Here is a 27,859-nt window from a genome sequence, read left to right on the forward strand (position 1 = left end):
AGAAGAATAAGCTGCTTTATTAAGTGATGAATCCCCAACGTGTTCCATTGGTAACGAAGCCTAACATCGTCAAGAATAAAGACTCGTCGGTCGTGTCATCTGTTATGAAGATGGGTTCTTGGCGGTATTATGATTTGCTGCTATCACCAGATGTTGGTGCAATCTTCATCTCAGTCCTTTTTAATGAATAGTAGGCTCCTTTCCATGTGACCCACACAAGGCCAGTGGCGTACTCCGTGGTGATTCCATGCTGATATTTCCCATTTAAATTGGCGCCGTGACATTTGGTGTACCAGAAAGCTCCATGATAGATCACTGCACAGTTATCGACATGTATATCTCTATCGTGGTCGTGGGTTGAAAATTTAAACTGGTTATGCCCCTGTAGAGAATTTCCTGTGAATGGAAACGCAAAATCATCAATAGAGATGATCCAAGTAGATAGCTCAGATGACACAATGGTAAATCCCCTTCCTGATTATTCTCTTAACCACTTATCAAACGTGAACATCCAACAGGTCAAGTGGATACATCTACAGATCTCTCCCATAGAACACAGCCTCTTCATTTCACCACAAAGAACCTCAGGAATACAATCATTGGAATAAACTCCCTCTTCTCTAATCGTTCAGTTCCTTGGTGACATCTTGACACTTTTTGATTCTTGACTATTTTTTAATCTCAGTCGTGTTCCACAATAAAACTTTCATTTCAGAATTATTTTGGTGTTGGATGAGAAGGGTATTTTTTCTCCTTTGGGGGGAGCACCTAGTGAGGAGACTTATAAGGCCATCTGTGCCCCTCTGGGAAATTTATGTAAATGGGAAGATGGAACAATACCTCGGTAGCGCCAACTATTGGATGGCAGCATTCCTGCAAGTCAATGTCAGACCGCTTAGCAAGTCTTGCAACAATGACTGCGAATATGAGCCATAGCCAGTCTTCTCCATAAGGAAAGGATTAGCCATCCACATACTGCTGTTTGGGGTATTTGCTCCTCATCAGTGTGCATTAGGTTTGCTAGCTTGGCTGGGGGCTCTCTCTATGAAGAAACCATATCCTTCCAGACCTATACATCAAAGGCCTCTCACCTAGCAAAGCCAGCAAACCTACTGCACACTAATAAGAGGCAAATATCCCCAAACAGCCGTATGTGTATGGTTTGTCCTTTCTTTCCGGAGAGGATTCCGGCTTTGGCTTATATTCCCAGTCATTATTACAAGACCTGTCAAAAAGTCTGACATTGTCTTATAGGAATGCTGCCTTCCGATAGGTGGTGTTGCTCATCCTGCTCTCCCAAACTAACATCCACCCCCACATCTGCCCCAGTGAGTGCTCAGTGAGCAGCAAACTACTTTCCATGGTGCCAATGGATCTCAGTTTTGCAAGCTGCTCATTTAGATCCAGGATCTGGGCTTCCAAATGTGCAATGTGCTATAAAGTTTTATTCTTATCCACTGGAGTGGCGGTTCTGAGTTTACCCTTCTTCCTTGCAGTATTGGTCTGGAAGTGGACGGCCAAACGGAGGAGCAGGCGGAAGCCACTTTCCATACAAGCTTATCAAGACAAGGATAATCTAATGGCAACCACTTCCTTCTTCACCTACCGGTACGTTTCTTTGGATCTCCCTCCTTGAATCCATCAATAAACAGTTCATATCCATCCTCATCAGGGTTGACAGCCAGAGGTGAGAGGGAGAAGGAGTCATAAGTCACATGTCGAGTCTCGTTATCAAAGTCCTCCATGTCGATGCGCAGGCTATACGTCTTCCTCTGGGTTAGGAGGAAAATGTTCTGTAAACCTGAGGAGATGAATGTACAGTGATGTGTAACCCCAAATGTGCAGCTGATGTAAAAATCTAAAGCCCAAGAGTGAGAAACAAGCAGTTACCCAGCCAATATTCTCCAGACACTCGTCCAAATCCCAGTTTATACTCCTCCCAACCCCGGTAGAAGTCCACACTGCCATCGAACCTCTTCTGAAAGACCTGCAAGAAGAGGTAGAGTCTGGAGGTAACCCTGCACAGTTATACATTGCACAATCTAGGATGATGGATGAATGGATGCATGATGGAGACTGCTAGGATCCATTTATGAAGGCTTCTGGACCCAACTGAACTGATGGAAGGTATCAATATTTCCTACACCAGTTCCAATTGGATTATGCTTCTTGTGTACATTTGTTTCCCAGTGAGAATGTTTGAGATGCTGGTAACATTTTTCGATAAGAGATCAGCGGATGGTGCATTTACAGGGCGACAATGACTAGTTGGGAGTAATTTGGAGTAGATCATTGGCTGATGAAGTCTTAAAGGGACTCTCTTAGTGGATTTCCATACAGTGGCTATGGACAAGGGATGTACATTACTGTGGAAAAGTTTTGGACAGGTGTGGAAAAAATACTGCAAAGAAAAAAAATACCTTAAAAATAGAAGTGTTAATGGTTTATTTTTGTCAATTGCCAATATGGTAAAGAATTAAGAGAGAAATGTAAATCACATCAATATTTTGTATGACTGTCCTTTGCCTTCACAGCAGCATCAATTCTTCAAAGTACAATTACACAAAGTCAGAAATTTTGTAAGATTACAATCAGGTTTATGATTAACCAATCATAACAAACAGGTGATAATGATCACCATTTTTATATGTAGGTTGAATTACAGTCATTAACTGAAACAGAAACAGCTGTGTAGGAGGCTTAAAACTAGGTGAGAAACAACTAAACTCTGCAACAAAGGTGAGGTTGTGGAAGACAGTTTCTTGTCACAGGTCATACACCATGGGAAGACTGAGCACAACAACAAGACACAAGGCATTTATAATGCATTAGTAAGGTTTTCCCAGGCAAATATTTCAAAACAGACTGGCGTTTCAAGATCTGCTGTTCAAGCTCTTTTGAAGAAGCACAATAAGTGAGAAACTTTAAGGACCGTAGACACAGTGGATGGCCAAGGAGACTTAGTGCAGCAGATAAACACACATCATGTTTACTCCCCTTCAAAATCAGAAGATGTTCAGCCATGCCATCAGCTCAGAACTGGTAGAAACCAGTGGGACCCAGGTACACCCATCTACTGTTCAGAGGAGTCTGGCCAGAACTGATCTTGATGGAAAATCCAAAAAGCCAAAAGAAACAAGGCCAAGTGACTGTAGAAACTGGGATGTATTGATGGCAGCAGGTACTCTTTACTGAGCAGTCAAAATTTGAAATATTTCTCTGAACCAGAAGGCAGTTTGTTCACCGAAGGGCTGAAGAGCGGTACAATAATGAGTGTCTGCAGGCAACAGTAAAGAATGGTAGAGAGCCAAATAATAATGAGTGTCTGCAGGCAACAGTAAAGAATGGTAGAGAGCCAAATAATAATAATAATAATAATGAGTGTCTGCAGGCAACAATGATTCACTATGGAAGTTCCTTGCAGTTTTGGGTCTGCATTTCAGCAAATGGAGTTGGGGATTTTTTTAAGGATTAATGTCCTTAAAGCTGAGGACACTATGAATATTTACCTATCATTCAATAGTAAAGCAGATACTTACCCACTAGAGATAAGCGAGCAAACTCGCTAAGGGCAATTGCTCGATCGAGCATTGCCCTTAGCGAGTACCTGCCCGCTCGAGAGACAAGGTTCGGGTGCCGGCGCGGGGGAGCAGTGAGTTGCGGCAGTCAGCAGGGGGGAGCGGGAGGAGAGAGGGAGAGATCTCCCCTCCGTTCCTCCCCGCTCTCCCCCACAGCTCCCTGCCCGTCCCTGGCACCCGAACCTTTTCTCTCGAGCGGGCAGGTACTCGCTACGGGCAATGCTCGCTCGAGCAATCGCCCTTAGCGAGTATGCTCGCTCATCACTATTACCCACCATTCAGTACCATCAGGGAAGCGTCTGATTGACTCCAAATATATTCTGCAAAAGGACAACGACCTCAAATATGTAGCCAATGGCAATAAGAACTATCTTCAGTGTAAAGAACAGGGAGTCCTGGAAGTGCTGATTTGGCACCGCAGAGGTCTGATCTTATCATCATCCACTCTGTCTTGAGACAGAAGTATTGGAGCGAGCCGACATCCACAAAAGATCTGTGCTTAGTTCTTCATTAAGTCTGCAGCAACCTACTTGCCAAGTTCCTTCATAAACTGTGTGCAAGTATATCTAGAAGAACTGATGCTGTTGTGAAGGTAAACGGCGGTCACACCAAATATTGATGCGATTTGTATTTCTCTTTTATTCAGTCACTTTGCATTTTGTTAATTGACAAAAATAAATTATTAACATTTCCATTTTTTCAAATATTCTTAATTTGCAGTACTTTTTGCCCAGTATTGTATGCACCAAGATTTGGCCCCTTTATAGGATCATTTAGATCTTGGTGTAGATTTGGAATTGCTGATCTATGGCTGCTTAGACAGAAGCATATGTTTAGATATTAACAAGACTGACTCTATATGACAGTATGGGGGCCGGTACTCACCGTCCAGGGTCCACCAGCACTGGTCATGTCACAATACACAGAGACGGGTGAAGAGCTCGCCCCACCTGGATATATCAGGTACACGCCGTCCGCTGTCAGACCCTGGGCCGACACATCAGAGCAGTCATAAGGGCGGCAGGAATCTATGCAGCCAACAACTAGGAGGAGAGGACACAGCAGGGGGTCAGAGTTACAGGTCCACAGCTGCCACATTGCACTTCTGAAACATTTTAGCTCAAATGCATAGCTGAGACCCCACGGAATTCAGCCACCCCCTCTCTGACTAATTCTCCCCACAAAGTAAGGAAATTGTGGAAAATTGTGAGTTGTGGTCACTGGTTGGCTGCTCAATCATGTGGGCATTTGTGTGTATGAGTTGTGTCTGCTGATGTCATCAGTTTGTCTAGTTCTATACAGTATTTAGGGACTGTAGCGCTGTCTTTAAAAAAAACTATATATTTTATGTTTGCTTATGAAATTTATGAGAATGTTTAACATAATTTTGTGTAATCTCATTAATTTAATCCGATTTGACCTGCCACTACTCAAACCCAGATGACGCGTACGCCAACATGCCCCGAAAGAAGGAACTGAGCAAAACCCAGAGTCGGGCGTTTGCTGTTGCGTGCTCTACGGATTTTTTTACCTTCTAACTATGTTCTCTTGTAAGTTTGATTAAGTCGGACAATATTTGCTTCACCCCTTGTGTATTACACTATTCTAGTTCCTTTTCCTTTAGTATGATTAGCTGCATTACTGAAGTCGGCTTTCTTTCTTTGGCATGAAGAGAGGGAAACCAACTGCTTTTAAGTGAACTGAACCAGGGTCAACCTTTGGACAGATGGCACCCTGTAAAAAATGTCCTTTTGCCCCAACTAGTTTCACCACCACCAAAGTGTACTAAAAAAAAAGCTTGCATTTATGTGAGGGTACATTAAGGAAATAAGATATGTACTTACTTACGATATACAGATAAAATTATATATTCATTCATTTATATACATATTGTGGTAATGCAGTAGCAAGAGTTGCCTGTAGAGGGCCTCGGAGTACAGATTACTGTTTGTTTGGTTAACCTGAACCAGAGAAAGAGTTAACACCTATGGGTGTGGCAGGTACTAACATAAAAGGAGCAGATCCTGCCACACTCAGGGGCAGTTGTAGCTCAGTAGAGCAGATAGAAAGCTGGCTACTAGCCAGACAGGCGGTGAAGGAGCCACATCAGGAATTTGGACCCTGAGGTCCAGTGTAAACCAGTTGGGCCTGTCACCTGTCTGACGGAGTAGGATACCTTCCAGACGCCCTGGTGGGGTTAGTGATGGGGCCCTGTGGGTTTTAAACCCTGGACATTACATATGGACTGTATTTGCATGCTGTGCATACATTTTGCTGTGGAATAAATGCTGGCAGGTGCCAGATTTAAAAAGAATGCAAGTCTTCTGAGCCTTTGAGGCATTTGTACACGTGTTGTGCCCATTTCTGGACCAAGAAGTCATTGATCCGCAGTCGAGTGACCCCACTTGCCACAATATATATACTTAGTGTCACAATCAGTTTTGGCAGAGACTGTTTACATTTACATAGTAACATAGTATTTTAGGCTAAAAAAAAAAAGACACATGCCCATCCAGTTCAACCTACTACCACCCAATGTTGATCCAGAGGAAGGCAAAAAACTCCAACTCGCTCATGTGGAAAACATCATTTCAAGACAACTGGAAACCTTGAGGGGTGAGCCCTTTCTCACTAATGAGATTTCAGAACAACCAACTGTTATTTTTTGAATAAACAGAACTGTGGTTTATATTGTAGCCCCGTCTTCCCCACATAATCAGATAATCCACTTTTCCTAGTGAGGAGTGTTACATCTGCACTTTTAAAGGTGGGGTTCAGAACTGAAAATGTTGTTTTAACCCTTTCCAATCCACTGTCTGACCTGTGAAGACATTATGATTTAAGGCTGTACAGCTCTGATGTTGGTAGACGTCCGTCGGGGTTCTCTTACTGTATATTGCCAGCCTCTCTGCTGTTGCAGCCTATCCAACGTGTCACCTCATGCAGTACTGGCTTTAGCCAGCAGATAGCACTGTCGTCTAACGGCAGAAAAAGAGTAAGCCCCCTACGAAAACCAGGATACAAATTGGACTGGAAAGGGTTAATATCCAAGGATATTTGTAAAGAGAGAAAATAGATCTTTTCATCTGAAACAATTCCTCACTTGGCTCGAGTTGTACAATCTACCAGTTAGAATATCCATGTAGCCACAGGTATATTTGGAGGACTATGAACGCCCTCAGGACCCTAAATAGACAAGCACTGTTTTAATATCCAGAATGGATTTCCAAAAACAGTGTATCATGACATTTCTCCAGTGATCATAATAGAGGCTCCGGTCTAATGTTTATTACACCGCTGGGGAAGGTCACACAAGGTCACTTTATAAAACTCAAATCTAAAGAAATGTACTGGATACTTCAGCTTAACAGACTCGTGCCGAATGGTTTAAATGACGTATTAGAGAAAATCTAACATATAGTTTATATTTTCATTGTTTAGTCATTGTTTCTCTCACTTTCTGTTTGTACAAATCCCCATTTTCGAGTCCACTTTTTAGTCCAATTTCTAATTGTTATTGTAACTTATAGTATCTTAAGGGCTCATCCACACGGGCGACGCAAATTTGACATGACAAAATCGCAGCAATATCGCTTCGGTGATCAGCGGCAATAAAGTGACTTTGTGGCACCACATGCGAGAATTTTCAGAGGGAGGGGACTTGAAATATAAGCCTTATGCCCAAAATAATCCATAGCTGCAGAAAAAAAAAAAAAAGAATACATTACCTCTCCTCTCTGCGTTTTCCCATTAAGCCCCCTGGCAGTTGCTTAAAATCTCCTGCAGAGCTTCCTGGCCGGGTCTTCGGAAATCAATGCCTCCAGGAAGCTCTGCCTCTGACTGGTTCATGAGAGCCATGGCTCAGCCAATCAGTACCAGCATTCGAGGAACAAATCACAGCCATTCATTGAATCATTGAATGACTGTGATTGGTTCATCGAACGCTGGCTCTGATTGGCTGAGCCATGGTGCTCGTGAACCAATCACAGCCAGCCATTCCTGGAGGCGGTGATTTTGATCCTCCAATCCAGGAAAGGCTGGCAGAAGACTGAAGATGAGTGCCAGACTTGAAGAGACAGCGCCTCTTAGGTGATGTATTATTATTTTTTTGGTTTTTACTGCAGTTCGAGTTTAGATTAGGGCTTTGACCGTAGGATTTCCTACTGTAAAAGTTGTATTGCACCGCATGAAAACACGGATGCGATGCAACACATAGGAAGGCTTTATAGGGAGACATGGGCTAGAAAAAAAATGGCAAATTATGTCTGTATAGAGCATGATGTTATTTTGTAGTCTCACACTCCTCTCGGTCCTTTTATCATTTTCCCCATATACGAATATTTTATTTTTTTACATAATTTTTTATATATGATTACCTAGAAACACAGATATTTTATGGTCTTATACATCCTCCTTGATTACTCCTGGTCGGTCCACATTTCCATTGATGATTTTACAAAATCAGTAATCTTGAGTATCATCACCAATCCTTTGTTATATTTTACCAAATGTTTTTGGTTTGACCACGTGGGTCCCAATAAATTAATCCCCTAAGTTTTTGTTTCTGTATGTTGTACATTTTATAGTAATTTTGCTTTATATTATTTGGGTTTATTATGTTTTTTTTTTGTTAATAAAAGAAGGTTATGAATAAAAAAGGGTATATACAAGAAATATTATTTACTTCAGGATACATTGATTAATATTTTTTACAACCCATCGTGATCCCAGATTTTTAACCACGTTTATTAATTTTAAGATGAATTGTAATATACTAGCCTGTAACATTCTACTTTCAGCACGTGGCATAACTCTGAAACGCACACCGGGGGATGTGCAATACTAATGGTGGAGTAGTATTTCTGATAGTTGGAACGCAGGCTCACATTTGGGGCTTTCTCGCTGGAGCAACATGATCGTTCGTACACTTCCACACTAACGAACATAATTATGATCACCCTGCCCCACATTACCACCAAATAGATGATATGATACTATATAGTGCCGGCCAGATGCTTCACATGTAATGAACTTGTGCTTGAGAAAGGAGAACTATAACTCCGAAATGCGTTGCATCGTCCTTGTACCTTTTTTGTTTTGTTTATTATATAAAAATAATTTACAAGTTGCTTGGAAGCGGCATCCTACCTTAGTGGGGCAACGGCCAACATAAAGAAGAGTAGATGGATTCAGACATGCAAATATACATATATGTATATATATATATGTATATATTTATTTATTTTTTAAATTTATTTATTTATTTTATTTTATTTTTATTTTTTTTGACTCACTGACTCATTGACTGACTGGCCACTAATCTCTAACTTCCCGATGCCGTACAAACATGAAATTTTGCACAACCATTCTTTAGGTCCTACATAGGAAAAGTAAAGGGGTCACAACTCGATTATTCAATGCTAAGTACAAAAGTATTGGCAGCCTTGTGTAATGTACCAAATCTAATTCTCTAACTTCCCGATGTCATACAAACATGTTTGTCATGTTTAGTGCTAATTTGTGATGTGATGGCTTTTGATGAGATTTGTAACTCATAGAGTTCATAAAATACACCAACAATACAGTTTAAAAGAGTTAAATGATAAATTCAGTGCTGCTACATCAGTATATTGGCTGTACTCCAAAATTTAATGCTAATTGCAAAAGTATTAGGACTAGGGATGAGCAAGTATACTCGCTAAAGCACTACTCGTTCGAGTAATGTGCTTTAGCCGAATATCTCCCTGCTCGTCCCTGAAGATTCGGGGGCCACCACGGGGTGGGGAGCTGCGGGTGAGAGCAGGGAGGAACGGAGGGGAGATCTCCCTCTCCCTCTCTCCCGCCCGCTCTCCCCTGCTCCCCGCCGCGACTCACCTGTCAGCTGCGGTGGCTCCCGAATCTTCAGGGACGAGCAGGGAGATACTCGGCTAAAGCACATTACTTGAGCGAGTAGTGCTTTAGCGAGTATACTCGCTCATCCCTAATTAGGACCCCTGGTTAATGTACCAAATCTAATTCTCTAAATTCCTGGTGTCGTACAAACATGACATTAGGCAGGAGCATTCTTTAGGTTCTAAATAGGAAAAGTAAAGGGATCACAACTTGATTATTCAGTGCTAATTGCAGAAGCATTGGCACCCTGTGTAATGTAGCAAATCTAATTCTCTAACTTTCCGATGTCATAAAAGTGTGAAATTTGGCCCGAGCATTATTTATACTCTAAATACGAAAATTAAAGGGGTCACAACTCGATTATTCAAAGCTAATTGCAATGTAATGTAACTTCCCGATGTCTTACAAACATGAAATTTGGCAGGAGCATTCTTTAGGTCCAAAATAGGAAAAGTAAAGGGGTCACAACTCAATTATTCAATACTATTTGCAAAAGTAAGTGCACCCCTATGTAATATAACTTCTCGATACCGTACAAGCGTGAAATTTGGTGTGAGCATTCTTTAGGTCCTAAATAAGAAGAGTGGAAGGGGTGGCACATTCTGCAGAGGGACATCTGTACATGCAACCTGAGGAGAATCTAACGCTCCTCTATGTTTATACATATTTTATTCCTCGATCCTATAAAGTAACCTTGACTTCACAAAATTTTCCATGCAAACAAAACGTAAACACCTGTATCAAATTAACTTGGGCGAAGTTGGGTATATCAGCTAGTGTTACTATACAGGCAAGCAACAGCTGCAGCGAGTGATGCTGTCACTGACTGCAGGGCATCAAGAGAAAAGGGGTGCAGGCGCTGCGTATGTACACTATCTGCTGATGTTCATCTAAATCTATTCGCTGTGTGATGCTGTCACTGTCTGTTCCAGTACACGATTGGGTGGCACCAGCGCCACCTTTCATCTCTGGAGGGTCATGCGCCCTGTGTGGTTACACAGATCGCACACCCCAAAGGCCAACCATGGGCTGAACTATACCTACATAAAACTGCATAGGCCAGTGCAGTTGCGTTGCGTTTTCTTTGCAGTGGAGGAAAGAAGTTTGGTCTCGTACGTTATAGAATATCAGACCTGCAGTGAGGTGCCGGTTTATTAGGAAGTACATAGATAGTGATCAGCGAGAGGATGCGGGAGGTGATACTCACTGTTATCTTTGTTTCTGTGACTGATATCCAAAGACTGATCACTGCTCCCTGCAAACATGATGATCGTGACGATGGCTGGGAAACTCCACATCTTCAGACTAATGACAGGAGCAATATGTGTTCAGCCTAGATTAAAGGAGACATGATGGAGGTAAGTGTCACTAGAAGCTGGAGGCTGTAGTCCATGCGCCATATAATGAACAGGTTATATAATATAACTAGCTTACCCGTCGCGCGTTGCTGCGAAGACACACAGACGTACATTTGTTTTTATATATATAGATAACAACCAATCACAACGCAGCTTTCATGTTACCTCAGCGGTATAATATAAAACAACCAATAACAGTGCAGCTTACATGTTACCTCAGCTTTATAATATATAAGACCCAATCACAGCGCAGCTTTCATGTTACCTCAGCGGTATAATATATTACAAACAATCACAGAGCAGCTTTCATGTTACCTCAGCGTTATAAGAAATAGCAACCAATCACAGTGCAGTGTTTATTTTACCTCAGCAGTATAAGAAATAGCAACCAATCACAGCGCAGCTTTCATGTTACCTCAGCAGTATAAGAAATCGCAAAAAATCACAGCGCAGCTTTCATGTTACCTCAGCAGTGTAAGGAATAGCAAAAAATCACAGCGCAGCTTTCATTTTACCTCAGCATTCCCAATCCAATATCCAGCAATTGTCTTGTGATACGTTCGGTGGATGCATCATTTTGTAGTTGAACACGCATCCCGTTGCTCGTAATGCCTTTTGCTTTCGTGCTTGAGATGGAAATTGAACGATCTTTGTCTGGGGGGCATAACTGTCGACGCTCGCACGCACCCCACCTATCGTAGGATAGTTGTACTATGCCAGTAATCTTCCCAGGAGTGTACTCAACAACTGCCCAAAGTCTCAGGGCAATTGGATGAATGGTGTAGTAATGCATAAAGGACAGACAGACACACAGACATTCATTTTTATATATATAGATGGCACCTTATAGTTTATATATTGTGTGATAGACATGATAATTATTTAATATAAAATGTCTATTGATGTTGTAATGACTTTCAGCTCTGTGGAGTCTAAAGGACACACACAATCTAATCATGGTATTTGCTAGCCAATGGATGGGTGATGTATTTGCTCTAAGTACATAAGAAGTTGCTCAACCAGTTTATGTGTAGATCTGTGTCCAATACTGAGTGTTTATCTAGACCCCCTTCCACTCCCATCCTGAAACTTCTACAACAAAGGAATTGCTTCAGCCTGAGCACATGTTGATAAGGTTGTCTGCATGCTAAAGAATACAAAGTCCATACTATGGCGGACGTGAGAGAGGGTGGGCAGAGAGGTGGGCAGAGAGGTGGGGGATTCTGTATGATCCGACAAATGAGAATCCTATATGTTACTGATGTAACCTGTTGCACGCCCATTGTGTGTCTGTACAATAAAAGGCCCTGTCTGGCTGTTTCTGGACGGAGAGCCATTTTTAACATGAGATTCATACCTTGTGTTTGACTTGGTCAGTGTGCGCATACTGCTTCCACACAATTAGGAAAGCGACAAAATACCCCAAAGCCTGCTGGAGAAATCATATTCCAGAACAGTGGAGTCCCTGGGTGAGCGAGTGGATCTGTGAGGTCACAGCCTGGAACGTACAGAGATCGGCAGATGGCACGCAGAACTCAGGGGCCCGAAAATCTACAGAACACGGTAAGATTGCTTTATCTACCTGTGTCAAAGCTGGGTTCTGACTGCTTTTCTGCCTGTTCCTGATCCAGACTGGACCTTCACTGAAAGACAGGTAATAACTCTAGTTCTGTCCACTCGGTAAAACCACCACGTTACCTGTCTAGGGGTATTTTGTACGCTGTGTATGCTGTTGTGTCTGAGACGGTTAAAAATTGTTTATGCAAGACCAAGAGATAAATTCTGTGAGGGTTAATGTGTCAGGAGGGCGGACTCGGCTGTTTAAGTCTGAGGGAACACGCCAGTGACACGTGCTCCTAGGTAAAACTAGTGTGAGGTTAGGAAGATTTATGATACGTATACTTAACTTTATGATTGAGCGTGTTATGTTCTCATATGTGGAAAGGTATATACGTATGAAGTATAGTCGTGCTTTGTGACGGCTGATTTCTCCAGAATATTATTGAGGTTTTGGTCATTGAAAATAATCGTCAGTCTCTGTGTATAGCTAAAATGTCCTGTCTAGGACGTGTACAGGAAGTGCTCTTCGGGATTGCTAGTAGACCTTGGGTTGATATAAAGGTAGATGAGATATATACCTTGGGTTGATATAAAGGTGGATGAGATATATATATACCTTGAGCCGTTGTGGGTATTCTCCAGTAATCCCGTCTGTCTGGTATTATAGAAAGAATGTGCAGTGTTTATTGTTGGGGGGAGGGCTGCTGATAAGAGTGAACTGAAAGCTTTTTCCAATTAACCCTTTCTGTTTACTTTGTCGTTCCCTGTGTTTTGTAGAATTAATGTGCATTGTAATCTGAGTGGGAAAGAGGTTATATGGGAAGGATTTGAAGAAAGCAGATTTTACAAGAGAAACAGTACTGTGTGCAGAAACTTCGAATAGGCTAGAATAAGCAGGTAGCATAGAGTTGAGCAAAGTGAGCAAGGACAAAGGTCATAGAGCTTGTGATCTGGTTGCTGAAGGCAGCAGAGTTTACTGAACATGTAGAAATGTTATACAAAGAGAAGGACCAGGAAAAGTTGCAGAAAGAAATGTTAGGTCATGGACAGATAAGATAGACTGTAGAAAGTTTACAGAAGATGAGCAGGAAGCCTAGCAGAAAGAAAGGTGTTTTTTAGATTGCTAGGAGGAGGTATAATGTAGTTAAGAGATTGAAGAGGAGAAAGCATGTAGGGGGGTATGTGTATTGCTTATGAACAATGTAATGTCTTTGTGTTGACTACAGCCCCTCCCTGTAATGGCGGCCGTGCTTGCAATGTTTACAATCCAACATAGTGTGACTCTGCAGAAAATGTAGTGAGGCCTGCCCCCACCCTGAAGTTACTTCCCCCCATGTGCTCACTTTCAGGGTGTGTGATGTTACTTCCGGTCCCTCCCCATCCGGGACAGGACCTGGCCCCGCCCCTTCCTCCTCCAGCGGCCATCTTGCCTCACCTGGACGTGCTGCTACTCAGCAGCCATTTTGCCTCACCTGGGAGTGCTGCTGCCCCTGGCCCCGCCCGTTCCTCCGGCAGCCATTTTGCCTCACTTGGGAGATTTGTAGCCCCGCCCCTTTCTGCCTCTGGCGGCCATTTTGCTGCACTTGGGAGGCCTATATTCCCCAATGCCACTGTATCCAGTGCTAACATCATGATTGTCTGAACAAAGGTTTTGTTTGACCAGACTTTGTTACGCTCCAAGATGTGGCCACTTTGGATGTGTGATAAGTTCAGGGAAACAAACCTTTGTGGAGATGCAGCTTGGGACATAGTAGATGACTAAGCTGGTTTATAGTGCATGGAAGATTGGAGTTGATGCATGGGGGGCAGAGGCCGGGAATACATGACAGGGGACGCTCTCTCATGTTCCCAGGGGCTCTGTTTTCCACTGCCCGCTTCTCCAATGGATGCTCAGACAGATGATGTTATGGAAGGCTCCTACAGATGGAATAATTTCACTATAGTCACCCAGCAAACTTTTTCATGCAATTTGGTGAAGTAATTTTACTTTTTATGTGAAGAAAGAGGGACTGAATTGCCCAGAGTAGGATGTTAATTCATCCGTATTCTTTAGTTTTTTCTTTAAGTCTTTTGTATATTCTAGTGTCAGTCTACACTGAAGCTATAATTATATTCCGACAGGAGAGTAAAAGCTAAACGCTGGCCATACCCTGAAATACTATTACACTGGGTGACGTAAAATTTTACTTGTGTTGCGCCCCCTTGTGTTAAAAAATGCTAACTGTGACCTGAAATTAAAAAAAAAATTTTTTTAAGGAGATTTTCGCTCAGACTTCGCTGCATACAATGTCACCTTGACCTACAAAGTGCTTGTTTTTGTGCCTCTTGGTTTACTAGTTTGAACGCAATGACTCTTTTTCCATTGAGTATTGCGGTTCAAAAGGGGGGAGGCATAGGTGATCTGGGTCATAGATGATCTAGGTGTTGTAGATCAGCTATTGGGTTTGGAAAAAAAAAATAAATGATTTTGTGCTACAAGATTCCGAGCCATGTGAAATAGAACATCAGCACGATTATTTAGTACTAATACAGTAAGAAACTGCAGATATGCAAACAGTTACCAGAACCCCTGTTGATAATGCATATGTTGAGCTTTTTGCAGATGGTACCAGGGTGAGGATTGATGATTCCACATCGGATATGCAGTGGTCACACAACAAGATGTCCTAGAAGCAGAAGCTCTGCCTCCGCATGTCACAGTACAATAAGCGGAATGGAAGGCCCTCACTGAGGCGTGTAGAGTGGCGAGAGGTAAGACCGGCAATCCTTTACACTGACTCCTGGTATGCATTTGGCATAGCTCATGATTACAGCCCAATATGGAAGGCCAGACAGTTTTTTACCTTAGCAGGACAACCAATTGAGAATGGTGCAACGGTACAGAGTCGCATGGAGGCCCTACTTCTACCTGACAAAGTTGAGAGTTCGCACCGATTCCTACACTGGAGAGGCGAGAGACGACACCCTCGCTGACAGCGCAGCAAAGGCAGCGGCCCTCAAGCCGTGGAAGAAAGAAGAAAGGTACTGACAGCATGAGTCAGTGGTAAAAAAACTTTGGACATTGACAAAAATTTGGACTTTGATATGCTAAAGACTTTTACAGTTACCAGCCAGCAAGGAAGGAAAGAATAAATGGACTAATATGGGAGCAGCAGAAACAGGACAGCGTGTGGTGAACAGTCAACAGCACTTGCCCACCACAGTTCCTGTATCCCATGATGGCCCAGCTGATGGACGCAAAGACCCACCTAGTAAAGCAGCAATGACGGCGACGCTTGAAAGAGGTTGGGCGACTTCTGGGTTCTCTGTAGCTGCTGCATCATTTGTCCGGTTTAGCATGATCTATGCCATGGGTAAGTCAGGGCAGAAGTAAATTTGCCACACCACACTTGCCGGGACCACTCTACCCATTTCAGGGATTGCAAATTGACTACGTTCAGCTCCCACTTGTTGGGAAGTATGAATACATGCTTGTTGTTGTTGATGTCTTTGCAGGTTGGAGGCCGACCCTGTCACCAAGGCAAACAAGTAGGTAACCGCAAAGAAGCTCATGAACGAGGTAAACTGTGAATATGGGGTACCAGAGGTGATTCAGAGTCAGACAGAGGTATAAACTTCGCAGGTAAATGTAACATGTCATGTCTGCTCTGGATGTATCCCAGGCCTTTTACATACTGTACCACCTTTAGTGTAGTGGAAAGGTGGAGAGACGTAGTGGCACGCTAAAAAGTAAGATACTTAAAAATGACGCCACTTTGGAAAGACTGTCATCCAATAGCCTTATACAGTGTTAGATATGAACCCAGGGGGGATTATACATTATCTCCCTATGAGATTGTTTGGGCTAGCCCCAAGGCTAGGTCGTTACTATCCTCAGTGGTTACAATTACAATCTGATGTGTTGACTGAGTATGTGATTTCCGTTGTTAAAGAACTAACCAAAGCCTATGCACAGGTGTTCTCTTCCAGACTCAGAGGCAGACACTGGGACACATATCTTGCAGCCTGGGGATTGGGTGTGCGTCAAGAAGTTCCCCAGGAAGCACCTTCCTGAGCCCCGATTTGATGGCCCCTACCAGGTGCTTCTGACTACTGCCACAGCTGTGAAACTAGCCGAAAGACTTACATGGATCCACGCTTCATACTGTAAGAAAGCTTCAGATCCGGGAGACCAGTCTTAGTTGTGCCAAAGACGTTACTCTGGTTAGGGCTAGTGAGAGAGGAGGGTGGCAACTGGAATCCTTAGTCGGAAGAATATGGGGGTATGGTTACCTTCTAGTATAACTCGTCCAATGCTCAAGTAGCTGCATATTCCTTCGACTATTGTACTGTGGTCCCGTGTCTAGGCGCAAGATCCCACCGCAGGCCAGATTTAGCTCAGTCCAGCTGGTTATATGACTTATATACCCGGGGAATACAATATGTTTGCGCCACTGATAACGTCTGGGGAGAAGACTGCCGTTATTGGGGATTAGTGGGATGGAACGCAGGAACAGACTAGTCCTATAAACCGCGAAGTGCCTTAAATAAGAAAAATAGGAGCGGGAAATCCCTAATTAGTCGTATAACCCTCCTTGAGAATAATAAGGACAGCAGGTATTGGAAGGCTGAACTTAGTATGTTGCTTGGTTTTAATGCGGTTTTTACATTAACCATGGGAGATCCAAGCCCGGGGGACGGGGAGACTTATAGTCTGGGGACATACCGGTACGGGAGGATAGATCCCTTAGGGAAGTTTAAAATAAGGGGTATGGTAGATGCAGCCGAATGGAAGCCTTCACTTAGTCCCGTGCCCATAATTAACCCCCTCCGCCGTAAGATAAAGACCTTGACGAACATGATGATCATAGCCGACCCTACCTTTGAGGACACCTTGACAGTAGCGACTGGCTACTCTGACCAGAATCTCTGGTTGGAGTTGATGAGGTACAATGCTAACAGGAGCAACAAGTCTAACTGTTGCGTGTGCGGTAGTGCCCGACTACACTCGGGGATGGTCCCCCTAAATCTCCCTGTAGATGCTGAAGAGTGGTTTATTAGTCTCTTCACGAACATTTCCGCTAATTACACTGTCCGTGAGAAATGGAAGAAGGAATACTCTATAACTACTTAAGTGTTTTGCACCGGAGAGAGTATTACTGACTACCCTGGAAACTACACCTGCCAGGCAAATAGGCAGGGTGGAGGGAGATTTTTGGGGAACTCACCAACGGGTATTGCTCCTCCTACAGTATGATAGGAGGGGAATAGATGCAGAATCAGGTCCAGTCCTTAGGAGACGTTTACTGGCTTTGTGGAGACATGAGGTAGAGGACCCGCCTGGAGGGTAATTGGACAGGGGAGTGTGCCTTAGTAAAGCCCTTATGCTCCTCCACATCCTGTCAGACACCAACGTTTCCCTTGTTTGAAAAAGATGAAGAGCCAGTTCCGATAATGCCAACCACATGCGCTACCAAAGAAAAAGGAGAAATGTACTAGTACTGTGCCTGCCCCGATCTCCTAAGATGGATTGTCAGTGGAATTCCCATTTGCCTAGGGATAGTGCAGAAGACCTTAGGTTCCGGCGAGGGCACACCCTGTGGGGTGTTAACTTGTACAGATAGAGGGTATGGATGCCCGGAAATGAGCCCAGGGAATCCATGGCCTCCCTCTGAGGTAAGGTAGGGATCCCCCCCCCTCCTAGGAGTAGGGACTTACGGGCAGTGGGAAAGCCCTGACGCAAGGGTGAGGCGACTTGGACGTGTTCACCATTAGGACTATCTCCAGGAGGGACATTGGTGTGGGTGAAGATTAGGGAGTCCCACGCCGTGCGTACCTGTGCACGCTACTAGTATTGTAACATTATACTAGAGCGAGAAGAGAGACCCCTGGTGGTAGTTTTGATCTACACGTGTACATTGACGTCATGGGATAGCCAAGGGGGGTACCTGACAAGTTTTAAAAATTAGAGACCAAATTAAAACTAGATTCGAGTCCACTTTCCTGATCATTATGGTAAATAAACGTTGACTGGATTAATTATGTTTATTATAATTAGCAGCGGTTTATAAATTATACTAGAGACGCCTTATAGGGACTAGTTGACCAATAGGACCTACCTCGACTATGACTTTTTTAAAAAAATAGAATGGCCTTAGATATGACTTTAGCTAAAAAGGGGAGTGTCTGAAAGATGATAGGGGAGACTTGTTATACCTACATCCTAGACGACACATGACCCGCGGGTAAAAACGCAGTTGTCATTAAGAAGCTGACCGTACTAACTAAAAAGAGCTAACTTTTGGGACCAGCACTCGCCATGGATGAGCGGGTGGTAAAGGATCCTGGCACAGACGGGCGTCGCTGTTGTATGTGAACTGATGATTACCTTTTCTGTTCTAGTCTGCTGTGTTATCCCCTGTGTCAGAGAGACCTGTGAAACTGATGCTGGAAAAGCCGCTTCCACCATGAGTTTGCTGGATGCATCCCCAGAAGGAGTGGACAAGTCCTACACCCCCTTGAAGACCCTAAAACGAACCTTCAACGCGCTCCAGTTATAGGCTCATGCGCAGAGAACTGTGAAAATTAGAGGATAGACATTTTAAGGGGGGATTGTGAGAGACATGATAATTATTTAATATAAAATGTCTATTGATGTTGTAATGACTTTCAGCTCTGTGGAGTCTAAAGGACACACACAATCTAATCATGGTATTTGCTAGCCAATGGATGGGTGATGTATTTGCTCTAAGTACATAAGAAGTTGCTCAACCAGTTTATGTGTAGATCTGTGTCCAATACTGAGTGTTTATCTAGCCCCCCTTCCACTCCCATCCTGAAACTTCTACAACAAAGGAATTGCTTCAGCCTGAGCACATGTTGATAAGGTTGTCTGCATGCTAAAGAATACAAAGTCCATACTATGGCGGACGTGAGAGAGGGTGGGCAGAGAGGTGGGCAGAGAGGTGGGGGATTCTGTATGATCCGACAAATGAGAATCCTATATGTTACTGATGTAACCTGTTGCACGCCCATTGTGTGTCTGTACAATAAAAGGCCCTGTCTGGCTGTTTCTGGACGGAGAGCCATTTTTAACATGAGATTCATACCTTGTGTTTGACTTGGTCAGTGTGCGCATACTGCTTCCACACAATTAGGAAAGCGACAAAATACCCCAAAGCCTGCTGGAGAAATCATATTCCAGAACAATTGTGACATCCAGGATTAGGCACTCACCTCGGTACACCATCTTTTCTCATACGGCACACACAGTAAATCAACTTCCACACTGAAGTTTCTTTCAGTCAGACTCCTGCCAGCTCAATAACACCTGGCAGCAACACAGTGCAGAAAAACAGAAATCTTGGCCATCTGGCCTCTTACTACACATTTAACAGTGGCAGCTCTCTAATATTAAGGCTTAGGGCCCAAAACTGCATACATCATCAAACCATATATCATATACAAGCATAGTGTGCGTCTCATACCCTGTCGTGCCTTGAAGTCAGTACACAGGACTTTTGTGTAGGCAGTTTCTCTGTCCGAACTGGTAATGGGAGCCATTTTTGAGAAGCACAGCTTCTTTTTAACAAGCCCTCTCAGGTGACTCATAATGACGTAGCTCTACAGCTAGGAATGGCCTTTCCCTGCTGCCCATTTTCCTGAACTATGGCCGCCTGGTCACTCATATACGTCACCACAGTGGCTCCTCTACCACAATATATAGAATTAATCACAGTAAACAGTGCTTTAAATTATTTATCCTGTACTGATCCTGAGTTCCATCCTGTATTATACTCCGGAGCTGCACTCTCTATTCTAGTGGTAGTTATTGGACACTAACAACATGGCTGAACCAATAATACTATAACACTGGTGCCACTTACTTTGCCCTACTTTGCCCTGCTCACACATATTGTGCGAATACGCCTGCAGGAAAGATCACAGCATGTTCTATCTTGGCGCGTATTTCATGCCAAGACAATGCATGGCGATTGTTGGCATGCCGCAAGTACACAATGCCATTGCATATTTGCTGCCTCGCGTGCGACACGCAGTGAATCAAGCCACGAGCTGATACTTCCCAGAATGCAAATCACCAACAGGAGATACTTGTAGGCATCAGAGCTGAAGTCTACATGTTTGGAACGATTGGATACATTACCGACATACTGATGATTAGCGGTGGACCTCAGCTATAGGTTGCAGGACTAGGATTACTATTTCCAGCCTTCCTTGACCGAGACAACTTACCGGAGACTTTTATCAATACGAGGCGTATGCTCCTTCCAGATCTGTAGAATGGGATCACTGCTGACCCCTCTATATACTGTGAGTCGCTATATGTCACATGGGCACAGAACTCGCTGACTTACACATATATGTCTTCCTCTTTCCATCCTCTAAGAACTGATGGGACTTCCTGTTTAGGGTTGTTGCCCTCAGTCGTAAGGAATTTGGTTCAGGACACGTCAGAAATGATACGTTTCAGTGTCTCCTGCTAAATTATACCCTGATGTGAAGTGGTCCAGCCGCACTCCATAGTTTCTATATAATGGACTATACACCATCGCTGTGGAGGGTCCAGGTCCGTAGCTGCTGCCAAGCGTTCTCCCCATCCTCTGATTCTGATGTCTTATAAAGTGCTTGACTTTTGAACTTGGGTTGGACCTTCACGTCATCGTAAACAACCCAATCTAGAGTAAACCCTGAACTCTGGAGTAAACGCAAAAACACTTCACTTGGGAGTCAAAGTGGACACAGATTTATTTGAATCACAGAAATAAAACTATCCCAGTAGTCAGGTGAAGGGCTGTGTCATTGGGAAGCAAGAATACTGTCAGATCCTCGGCACCCGGCCAGGCAGCAATAATGGGTGGCACGCTCTGGCTTACCATTCTATCAGAGCCAGTACACTTTAGAGCAGTGTTTCTCAACTCCAGTCCTCAGGACCCCAAAACAGGCCATGTCTTCAGGATTTCCTTAGTATTGCACAGATGATGTAATTATTGTCAGTGCCTCAGACATTGCTACCAGTGTTCTTACTATAGGCCATCTTGAAAACATGACCTGTTGGGGGTCCTGAGGACTGGAGTTGAGAAACACTGCTTTAGAGGCTGTGACATTTATAATAGAGGTCATAACTAGGGTTGCCACCCGGCAAGATAACCACAGGTCCAGACGGTAATCTGCCCAGGAGGCTTGTGCCAATATTTATATTTTACCAGCCCTACTAGAGGCCAGTAAAAAAACACTTACCTGCATTGAGCAACGCCGACCGGGCAGCAACCAGACCCACCAGCACATTTACTGAACTGAGGTTTTGTCCCAGACGCCATTCACTGTAAACTCACAGAGAACCCTAGGCCCCAGCTTCTGCACCGCATACAGTACGTGTAAGAATGAAGACACCAGGTGGAAGAGTCCAGAGTCCTGTGTGAGTTTACAGTGGCTAGTGTCCAGGACGGAACCTCAGTTAAGTGGATGTGCTGGCTGGTCCACTTGCTGCTTGGCTGGGGCTTATATTTTGAGGGTCATTGTTATTATTGGGGCTACTATGGGGTCACTTTCTACTGGGACCACTGTGGGGGTCGCTATTACTACTGAGGTCACTGTGGGTGTCACTATTACTACTGGGGAACGCTTACTATTGGAACCACTACTGGGTCCAAGGGTCACTGAGAGGAACACAATTAGTAGCTGGGGCCACTAGAATAATGTAGTTAAAAACATACATAGTGATAAGCTATACCCCCAACCAAAGCCCCCAAACCATGCCCCTTTTACACTGGCAAGTATTTTTGGTTTTTTTTCAACCGTAGCCATACCACATCTATCACCATGTTTTTGCAGCACCATACAGTAGTTCCTGTCGCACTAATTGCAGTGGTATGCTTACTGTGTTGGTCTGTTGTCAGGTTGTGCTTCTGGGACCTGTAGTTCCTTGGTTTTCTAAGAGCACACTGTCACAGGTGTGGGATGTTTGAGCCGGCTGGGTGTGGAGTTCTCCATCCAGCCAATCACCACTGGTCTCCTGCACATAAATGCCAGCACCTCTAGCTAGAGGGTGTTGGTTTCCTCATTTCCTTCCCAGTACCCTTGTGTTTGCATCCATGTATGTTTTTCTATTGGTGTAAACAGCGACGTATCATAGTATGAAAGGTTAAAAAATGATATATCTCCAGCCAGTTCAGCCTATTACCCCCCATGTTGATCCGGAGGAAGGCAAAAAACCCTAATGAGGTAGAAGCCAAGCCTCCACATTTAGGGTGAATTCACACAAACGTATATCGGCTCGGTTTTCACGCCGAGCCAATATACGTCGTCCTCGTGTGCAGGGGGGGAGGATGGAAGAGCTAGGAGCAGGAACTGAGCTCCCGCCCCCTCTCTGCCTCCTCTCCGCCCCTCTGCACTATTTGCAATGGAAAGAGGCGGGACGGGGCGGGGTCTAATTCTCAGACCTTAGCCCCGCCCCCATCCTGCCTCCTCTCATTGCAAATAGTGCAGAGGGGCGGAGAGGAGGCAGAGAGGGGGTGGGAGCTCAGTTACTGCTCCTGGCTCTTCCATCCTCCCCCCCCCTGCACACGAGGACGACGTATATCGGCTCGGCGTAAAAACCAAGCCGATATACGTTCGTGTGAATGCACCCTTAAGGGAAAATAATTCCTTCCTGACTCCAATCTGGCAATCAGAAGAATCCCCGGATCACCAACCCTTTTGAAGTAATCAGTGACTATAACATGTAATATTGTATTGCTCAGGAACGGCATCCAGGTCCCTCTTGTACACCAAGTACTCAGGCAGAGAGTTCCATAGTCTCACTGCTCTTACAGTAAAGAACTCCCTTCTATGTTGTGTAGAAACCTTCTTTCCTCTAGATGTAGAGGGTGCCCCCTTGTTACAGTCACAGTCCTGGGTGTAAATAGATGATGGGAAAGATCTCTGTATTGTCCCCTGATATATGTATACATAGTTATTAGAGCACCCCCTTGTTACACTCCTGGGTATAAATAGATGATGGGAGAGATCTCTGTACTGTCTCCTGATATATCTATACATAGTTATTAGAGCACCCCCTTGTTACACTCCTGGGTATAAATAGATGATGGGAGAGATCTCTCTACTGACCCCTGATATATCTATACATAGTTATTAGAGCAACCCCTTGTTACACTCCTGGGTATAAATAGATGATAGGAGAGATCTCTCTACTGACCCCTGATATATCTATATATAGTTATTAGAGCGCCCCCTTGCTACAGTTCTGGATATAAATAGATGATGGGAGAGATCTCTGTACTGTCCCCTGATATATTTATGCATAGTTATTTGAGCGCCCCCTTGTTACAGTCCTGGGTATAAATAGATGATGGGAGAGATCTCTGTACTGACCCCTGATATATTTATACATAGTTATTAGAGCGCCCCCTTGTTACGGTCCTGGATATAAATAGATGATGGGAGAGATCTCTGTACTGACCCCTGATATATTTATACATAGTTATTAGAGCACCCCCTTGTTACAGTCTTGGGTACAAAGTGATCATCGGAGAGATCTCTGTATTGTCCTCTGATATATTTATACATAGTTATTAGGTCGTCCTTCAGCTGCCTTTTTTACTAAATAACCCCAATTTTGATAACCTCTCTGGGTATTGTAGTCAGCCCATTCCATGTATTACTTTAGTTGCCCACCTTTGTTCCCGCTCAAGCTCTGATATGTCCTTCTTGAGTACCGGTACCCAAAACTGCACACAATATTCCATGTGTGGTCTGACTACTGACTTGTAAAGAGGAAGAACAATGTCCTCATTGTGCGCCCCTAGAGTTCTTTTGATGCACCCATGATCCTATTTGCCCTGGCAGCAGCTGCCTGACACTGGTTGCTCCAGATAAGTATACAGTTAACTAAAATCCCCAAGTCCATCTCCATGTCAGTGTTCCCCAGTGGTTTCCCATTTAGTGTGTAATGGTGACATGTATTTCCTGCCCATGTGCAGAACCGCACATTTATCAGTGTTACACCTCGTTTGCCATATTTCTGCCCAAACCCTAATTTATCCAGATCATCTTCGAACTGCCTTGCGTCCTCTTTTGTGTTAATTTCTTAACATAGTTTTGTGTCATTTACAAATATTGATATTTTACTGTGCAGTCCTTCTACCAGGTTATTAATAAATATATTTAAAAGAATAAGGCCCAAAACTGCTCCCCGTGGTACCCTACTAGTAACTGTGACCCAATCAGAGTATGTACCATTTATAACCCCCTCTGCTTTCTATCACTGACCAGTTACTTACCCACTTACACACTTTCTCACCCAGACCAAGCATTCTCATTTTATTTACCAACCTTTTATATTACACAGGATCAAACGCTTTGGAAAAGTCAGATACACAACATCCAGTGACTCCCCGGTCCAGTCTAGAACTTACTTCCTTATAGAAGCTTATCAGATTGGTTTGACAGGAGTGGCCCCTCATAAACCCACGCTGATACGGAGTTATACAGCTATCTTTCTTGAGGTCCTCCAGGATAGCATCTCTTAGAAACCCTTCAAACATTTTACCCACAATAGAAGTAAGACTTACCGGCCTGTAGTTTCCAGATCTGCTTTTTTTGCCCCTTTTTGAATATTGGCACCACATTGTCTACGTGCCAATCCAGTGGAACAGACCCGTCACTATAAAGTCCTTAAATAACAAGGGTCTGTGTATCACATTATTTAATTCTGTTAAAATCCAGAGGTGTATGCCATCGGGACCTGGAGAGTTGTCCATTTTAACCCTTTGCAATCCAATTTTGGATTCAGTGTTACCTAGGAGGCTTTCTCTTTCTGCTATTATAAAATGGTGCCATCTGCTGGCTAGAGCCAGTACTGTGGTATGTGACATGCTGGAGAGGCCCCTGACAACAGAGTGGCCAGTAATCTACAGTAAGAATACCCTGCCGGACGTCTTCCGACATCGGGGCTGTACAGCCTTCAATCAGAATGTCTTTAGATGTCAGGCAGTGGATTGGAAAGGGTTAATGTTTTTAAGACGGAGCTGCACTTCTTTCTGGGTTAGACTGCAGACATTTAGTGGAGAGCTTACATTATGACTCTGCATCTCATGGGACATTTCATTTTCCTGTGTGAAAACTTTGTAGAAAAAGGTATGTAATAGATTTGTTTTCTCCTCATCAGCCTCTACAACTTCTCCTACATTATTTATTAAAGGGCCAACACTTTCAGTATTAATCTTTTTACTATTTATATAATTGAAGAGGAGTTCAGGATTAGTTTTACTGTCTTTAGCAATAAGTTTCTCTGTTTTCATCTTTGCTGCTTTTATCTGATTTATACATAATTTATTTTTTTCCTTATAGGTTTTTAGAGCTTCTTCGCTGCCTTCTTGTTTTAGTAGTTCAAATGCTTTCTGTTTACTGTTTATTGCCCCCTTTACATCTTTATTAAGCCATATGGTTTTTCTCCTATTACTAAGGATTTTATTCCTGTAAGGTATGAACCGCTCACAGTAAGTAATTAGGATGTTTTTAAACGTTTCCCATTTATTATTTGTACTCTTATTTTTGAGTACATTATCCTAGTCATTAAGGTAAAGAGCATCACTAAGCTGATCGAACTTGGACTTCCTAAGTTTAGTATTTTTGTAGCTCCCCTATAAAATTCTCTCTTAAAGGAAAAGTTGATATGTATTATATTTTGGTCACTATTTCCCAGCTGCCCCCAACCTGCACCCCTGTTATTCTGTCAGGTCTATTGGTTAATATTAAGTCCAAAATGGCCGTCCACCTAGTTCGGTCCTCTACAAGTTGGGTAAGGCAATTATCTTTAGTAATTGACATAAAGTTCAATGTGTCAAACTTGAGGGCCAGGAAAACACACCGTTTGACAATCCCGGTCTTTATGGTAGATTGCTTTGTCTGTCCCCCTAATAATTGAGTCTGCCACTACCAGGACCTGTATAGCAGCCTGTAGTGTCGAAGACCTTTTTTTTGTCTGAATGGAAGGCACATTTCAGGTTTTATGTAATCGAGTATACTGATTTCAAAAATCAAGACGAAAAAAAATTCTCTGAAAACTGGAACACCTCCCTAAATGACCAGAAATGTAAGGGTCTGCAAGGCTTCCAAATGTGCAACACACTTACTACTTGCACAGCAGTATGTACCCTCGAACGGCTGCTCAAGTACTGCACAACTGGCACAAGTTGTACAATGGAGGGCATTGTCAATCATGGAGCCCATTCTAAATAGGGACCCTACAGATAGAGTAGATGAAAGTAATATATGCAAAAATTCTAATTGATAAACTGTAATTAAACACAAATTTTTCCCAAAGTCCCCAATCCTAAATCACACTTGTGACACAATTTACTTACAACACAGTACAGTTATGTCAGCCGCGCACACTCAGGTCGCACGATCACTTAGGCTTGGGTAGATAAACTCTTACCTGTCTTGCTTCTGTTCCTCCTCTGTTTGGAATGGACACAGATAGCTCAACAGGTGCAATTTATAAGACCCTGGTTGTGTAAGCCCGCCCCTGATTACTCACCTGCGCAAACAATGAAGACTGCAAACCACAAGCAGGCTGTTTGGAGTGGAATGGATCTGTGCAGGTGGCAAGACATTACGTGTGAACAGTCCTGTTCTGTGTGGAATGCATTTCCTTGTGTGTTGTTGTGAACTGTGCCCTGTTCTGCTTGGATTGCTTTCCATCTAAAATGAGCCAGGTCTTTAGGATCCAGCGTGGGGCCGTCCCTATCGGGGCGACTCATGGGGTAAGTTGTCTTGTGAAAGTAGGGGAGACAATGAGGACCCTTATAGCGGGCTCATGGGCTTAAGTACATTGGCCAAAATACAAACCAATACCTGGTACTGTAGGAATGCCATCTGTTTATGCATGCAGGTATGTTAGGTGAGTGTTTTGGGTGTTTGTCACTCTTTGTGTTATGTCTGCTGATGAGTCCCATTTGCAGTTTTCGAGTTCACAAAATTTTTATCGTGACATCTCTGCAGTAGTTTTGGAGAAATGTGCATTTTAGTGAAAGCAGACAGACACAGAACTAGTTCTACATATTTATGAGCTGCCGCCTAGCCATACTCACCCTGCCCTCTAGCCAATGATTGGCAGCTATCTCTCACAGCAATAGACAGACAACAGTCAATCATTGGCTGGAGAGCAGGGTTGGTGTATTTAGCCTGCAGCTCAAAAATATCCAGGACTACTTCAAGTAGTCCTCTACACATGTACTGACACTGATAAAACTACTGCACACATAGACATATCTACATGTCACAGCAGGCATATCAGTGTGATCAGTGTGGCTGTCACTACGTTGGGCTGCCCACCGAGAGGGATGCAAAAAGATGGTGACAGAGTCTCTTTACGACTAGATGTCCAGGCCAATCTGTAAAAAAGAGATTAAACATAACAAACCCCTAACACAGAAAGTCATCCTACAGCAGTCAGGAGAGGAAACACGA

General features: G+C 43.5%; 1 protein-coding gene across 2 annotated transcripts; it reads right to left on the reverse strand.

Moving 5' to 3' along the window:
• LOC136577683 (microfibril-associated glycoprotein 4-like) lies at positions 1-26,845 on the reverse strand. 2 transcript variants are annotated; one of them, XM_066577599.1, is made up of 6 exons: positions 26,826-26,845; positions 10,678-10,803; positions 4,464-4,621; positions 1,891-1,987; positions 1,607-1,801; positions 1-396 (listed from the first exon to the last, which is right to left on the reverse strand). In XM_066577599.1, the coding sequence occupies exons 2-6, from the start codon at positions 10,766-10,768 to the stop codon at positions 128-130; spliced, it is 810 nt and encodes a 269-aa protein (XP_066433696.1). In that variant the 5' UTR covers positions 10,769-10,803; positions 26,826-26,845; the 3' UTR covers positions 1-127. The 2 variants fall into 2 exon arrangements, with proteins under 2 accessions (XP_066433696.1, XP_066433695.1); XM_066577598.1 differs by lacking the exon at positions 26,826-26,845 and adding an exon at positions 20,621-20,692.
• Positions 26,846-27,859: the final 1,014 nt, after the last annotated feature.

This window comes from Eleutherodactylus coqui, chromosome 8, assembly GCF_035609145.1.
Source record: "Eleutherodactylus coqui strain aEleCoq1 chromosome 8, aEleCoq1.hap1, whole genome shotgun sequence".
NCBI lineage: Eukaryota > Metazoa > Chordata > Amphibia > Anura > Eleutherodactylidae > Eleutherodactylus > Eleutherodactylus coqui.

Excerpts from the sequence above, each read along its gene's own strand:
- LOC136577683 (XM_066577599.1), bottom strand. The coding sequence starts at position 10,768 with ATGTGGAGTTTCCCAGCCATCGTCACGATCATCATGTTTGCAGGGAGC. Across the intron at positions 1,988-4,463 it reads GTGCTGGTGGACCCTGGACG|GTCTTTCAGAAGAGGTTCGA; the intron begins GTGAGTACCGGC and ends CTCTTCTTGCAG. Across the intron at positions 1,802-1,890 it reads GTCTGGAGAATATTGGCTGG|GTTTACAGAACATTTTCCTC; the intron begins GTAACTGCTTGT and ends TCATCTCCTCAG.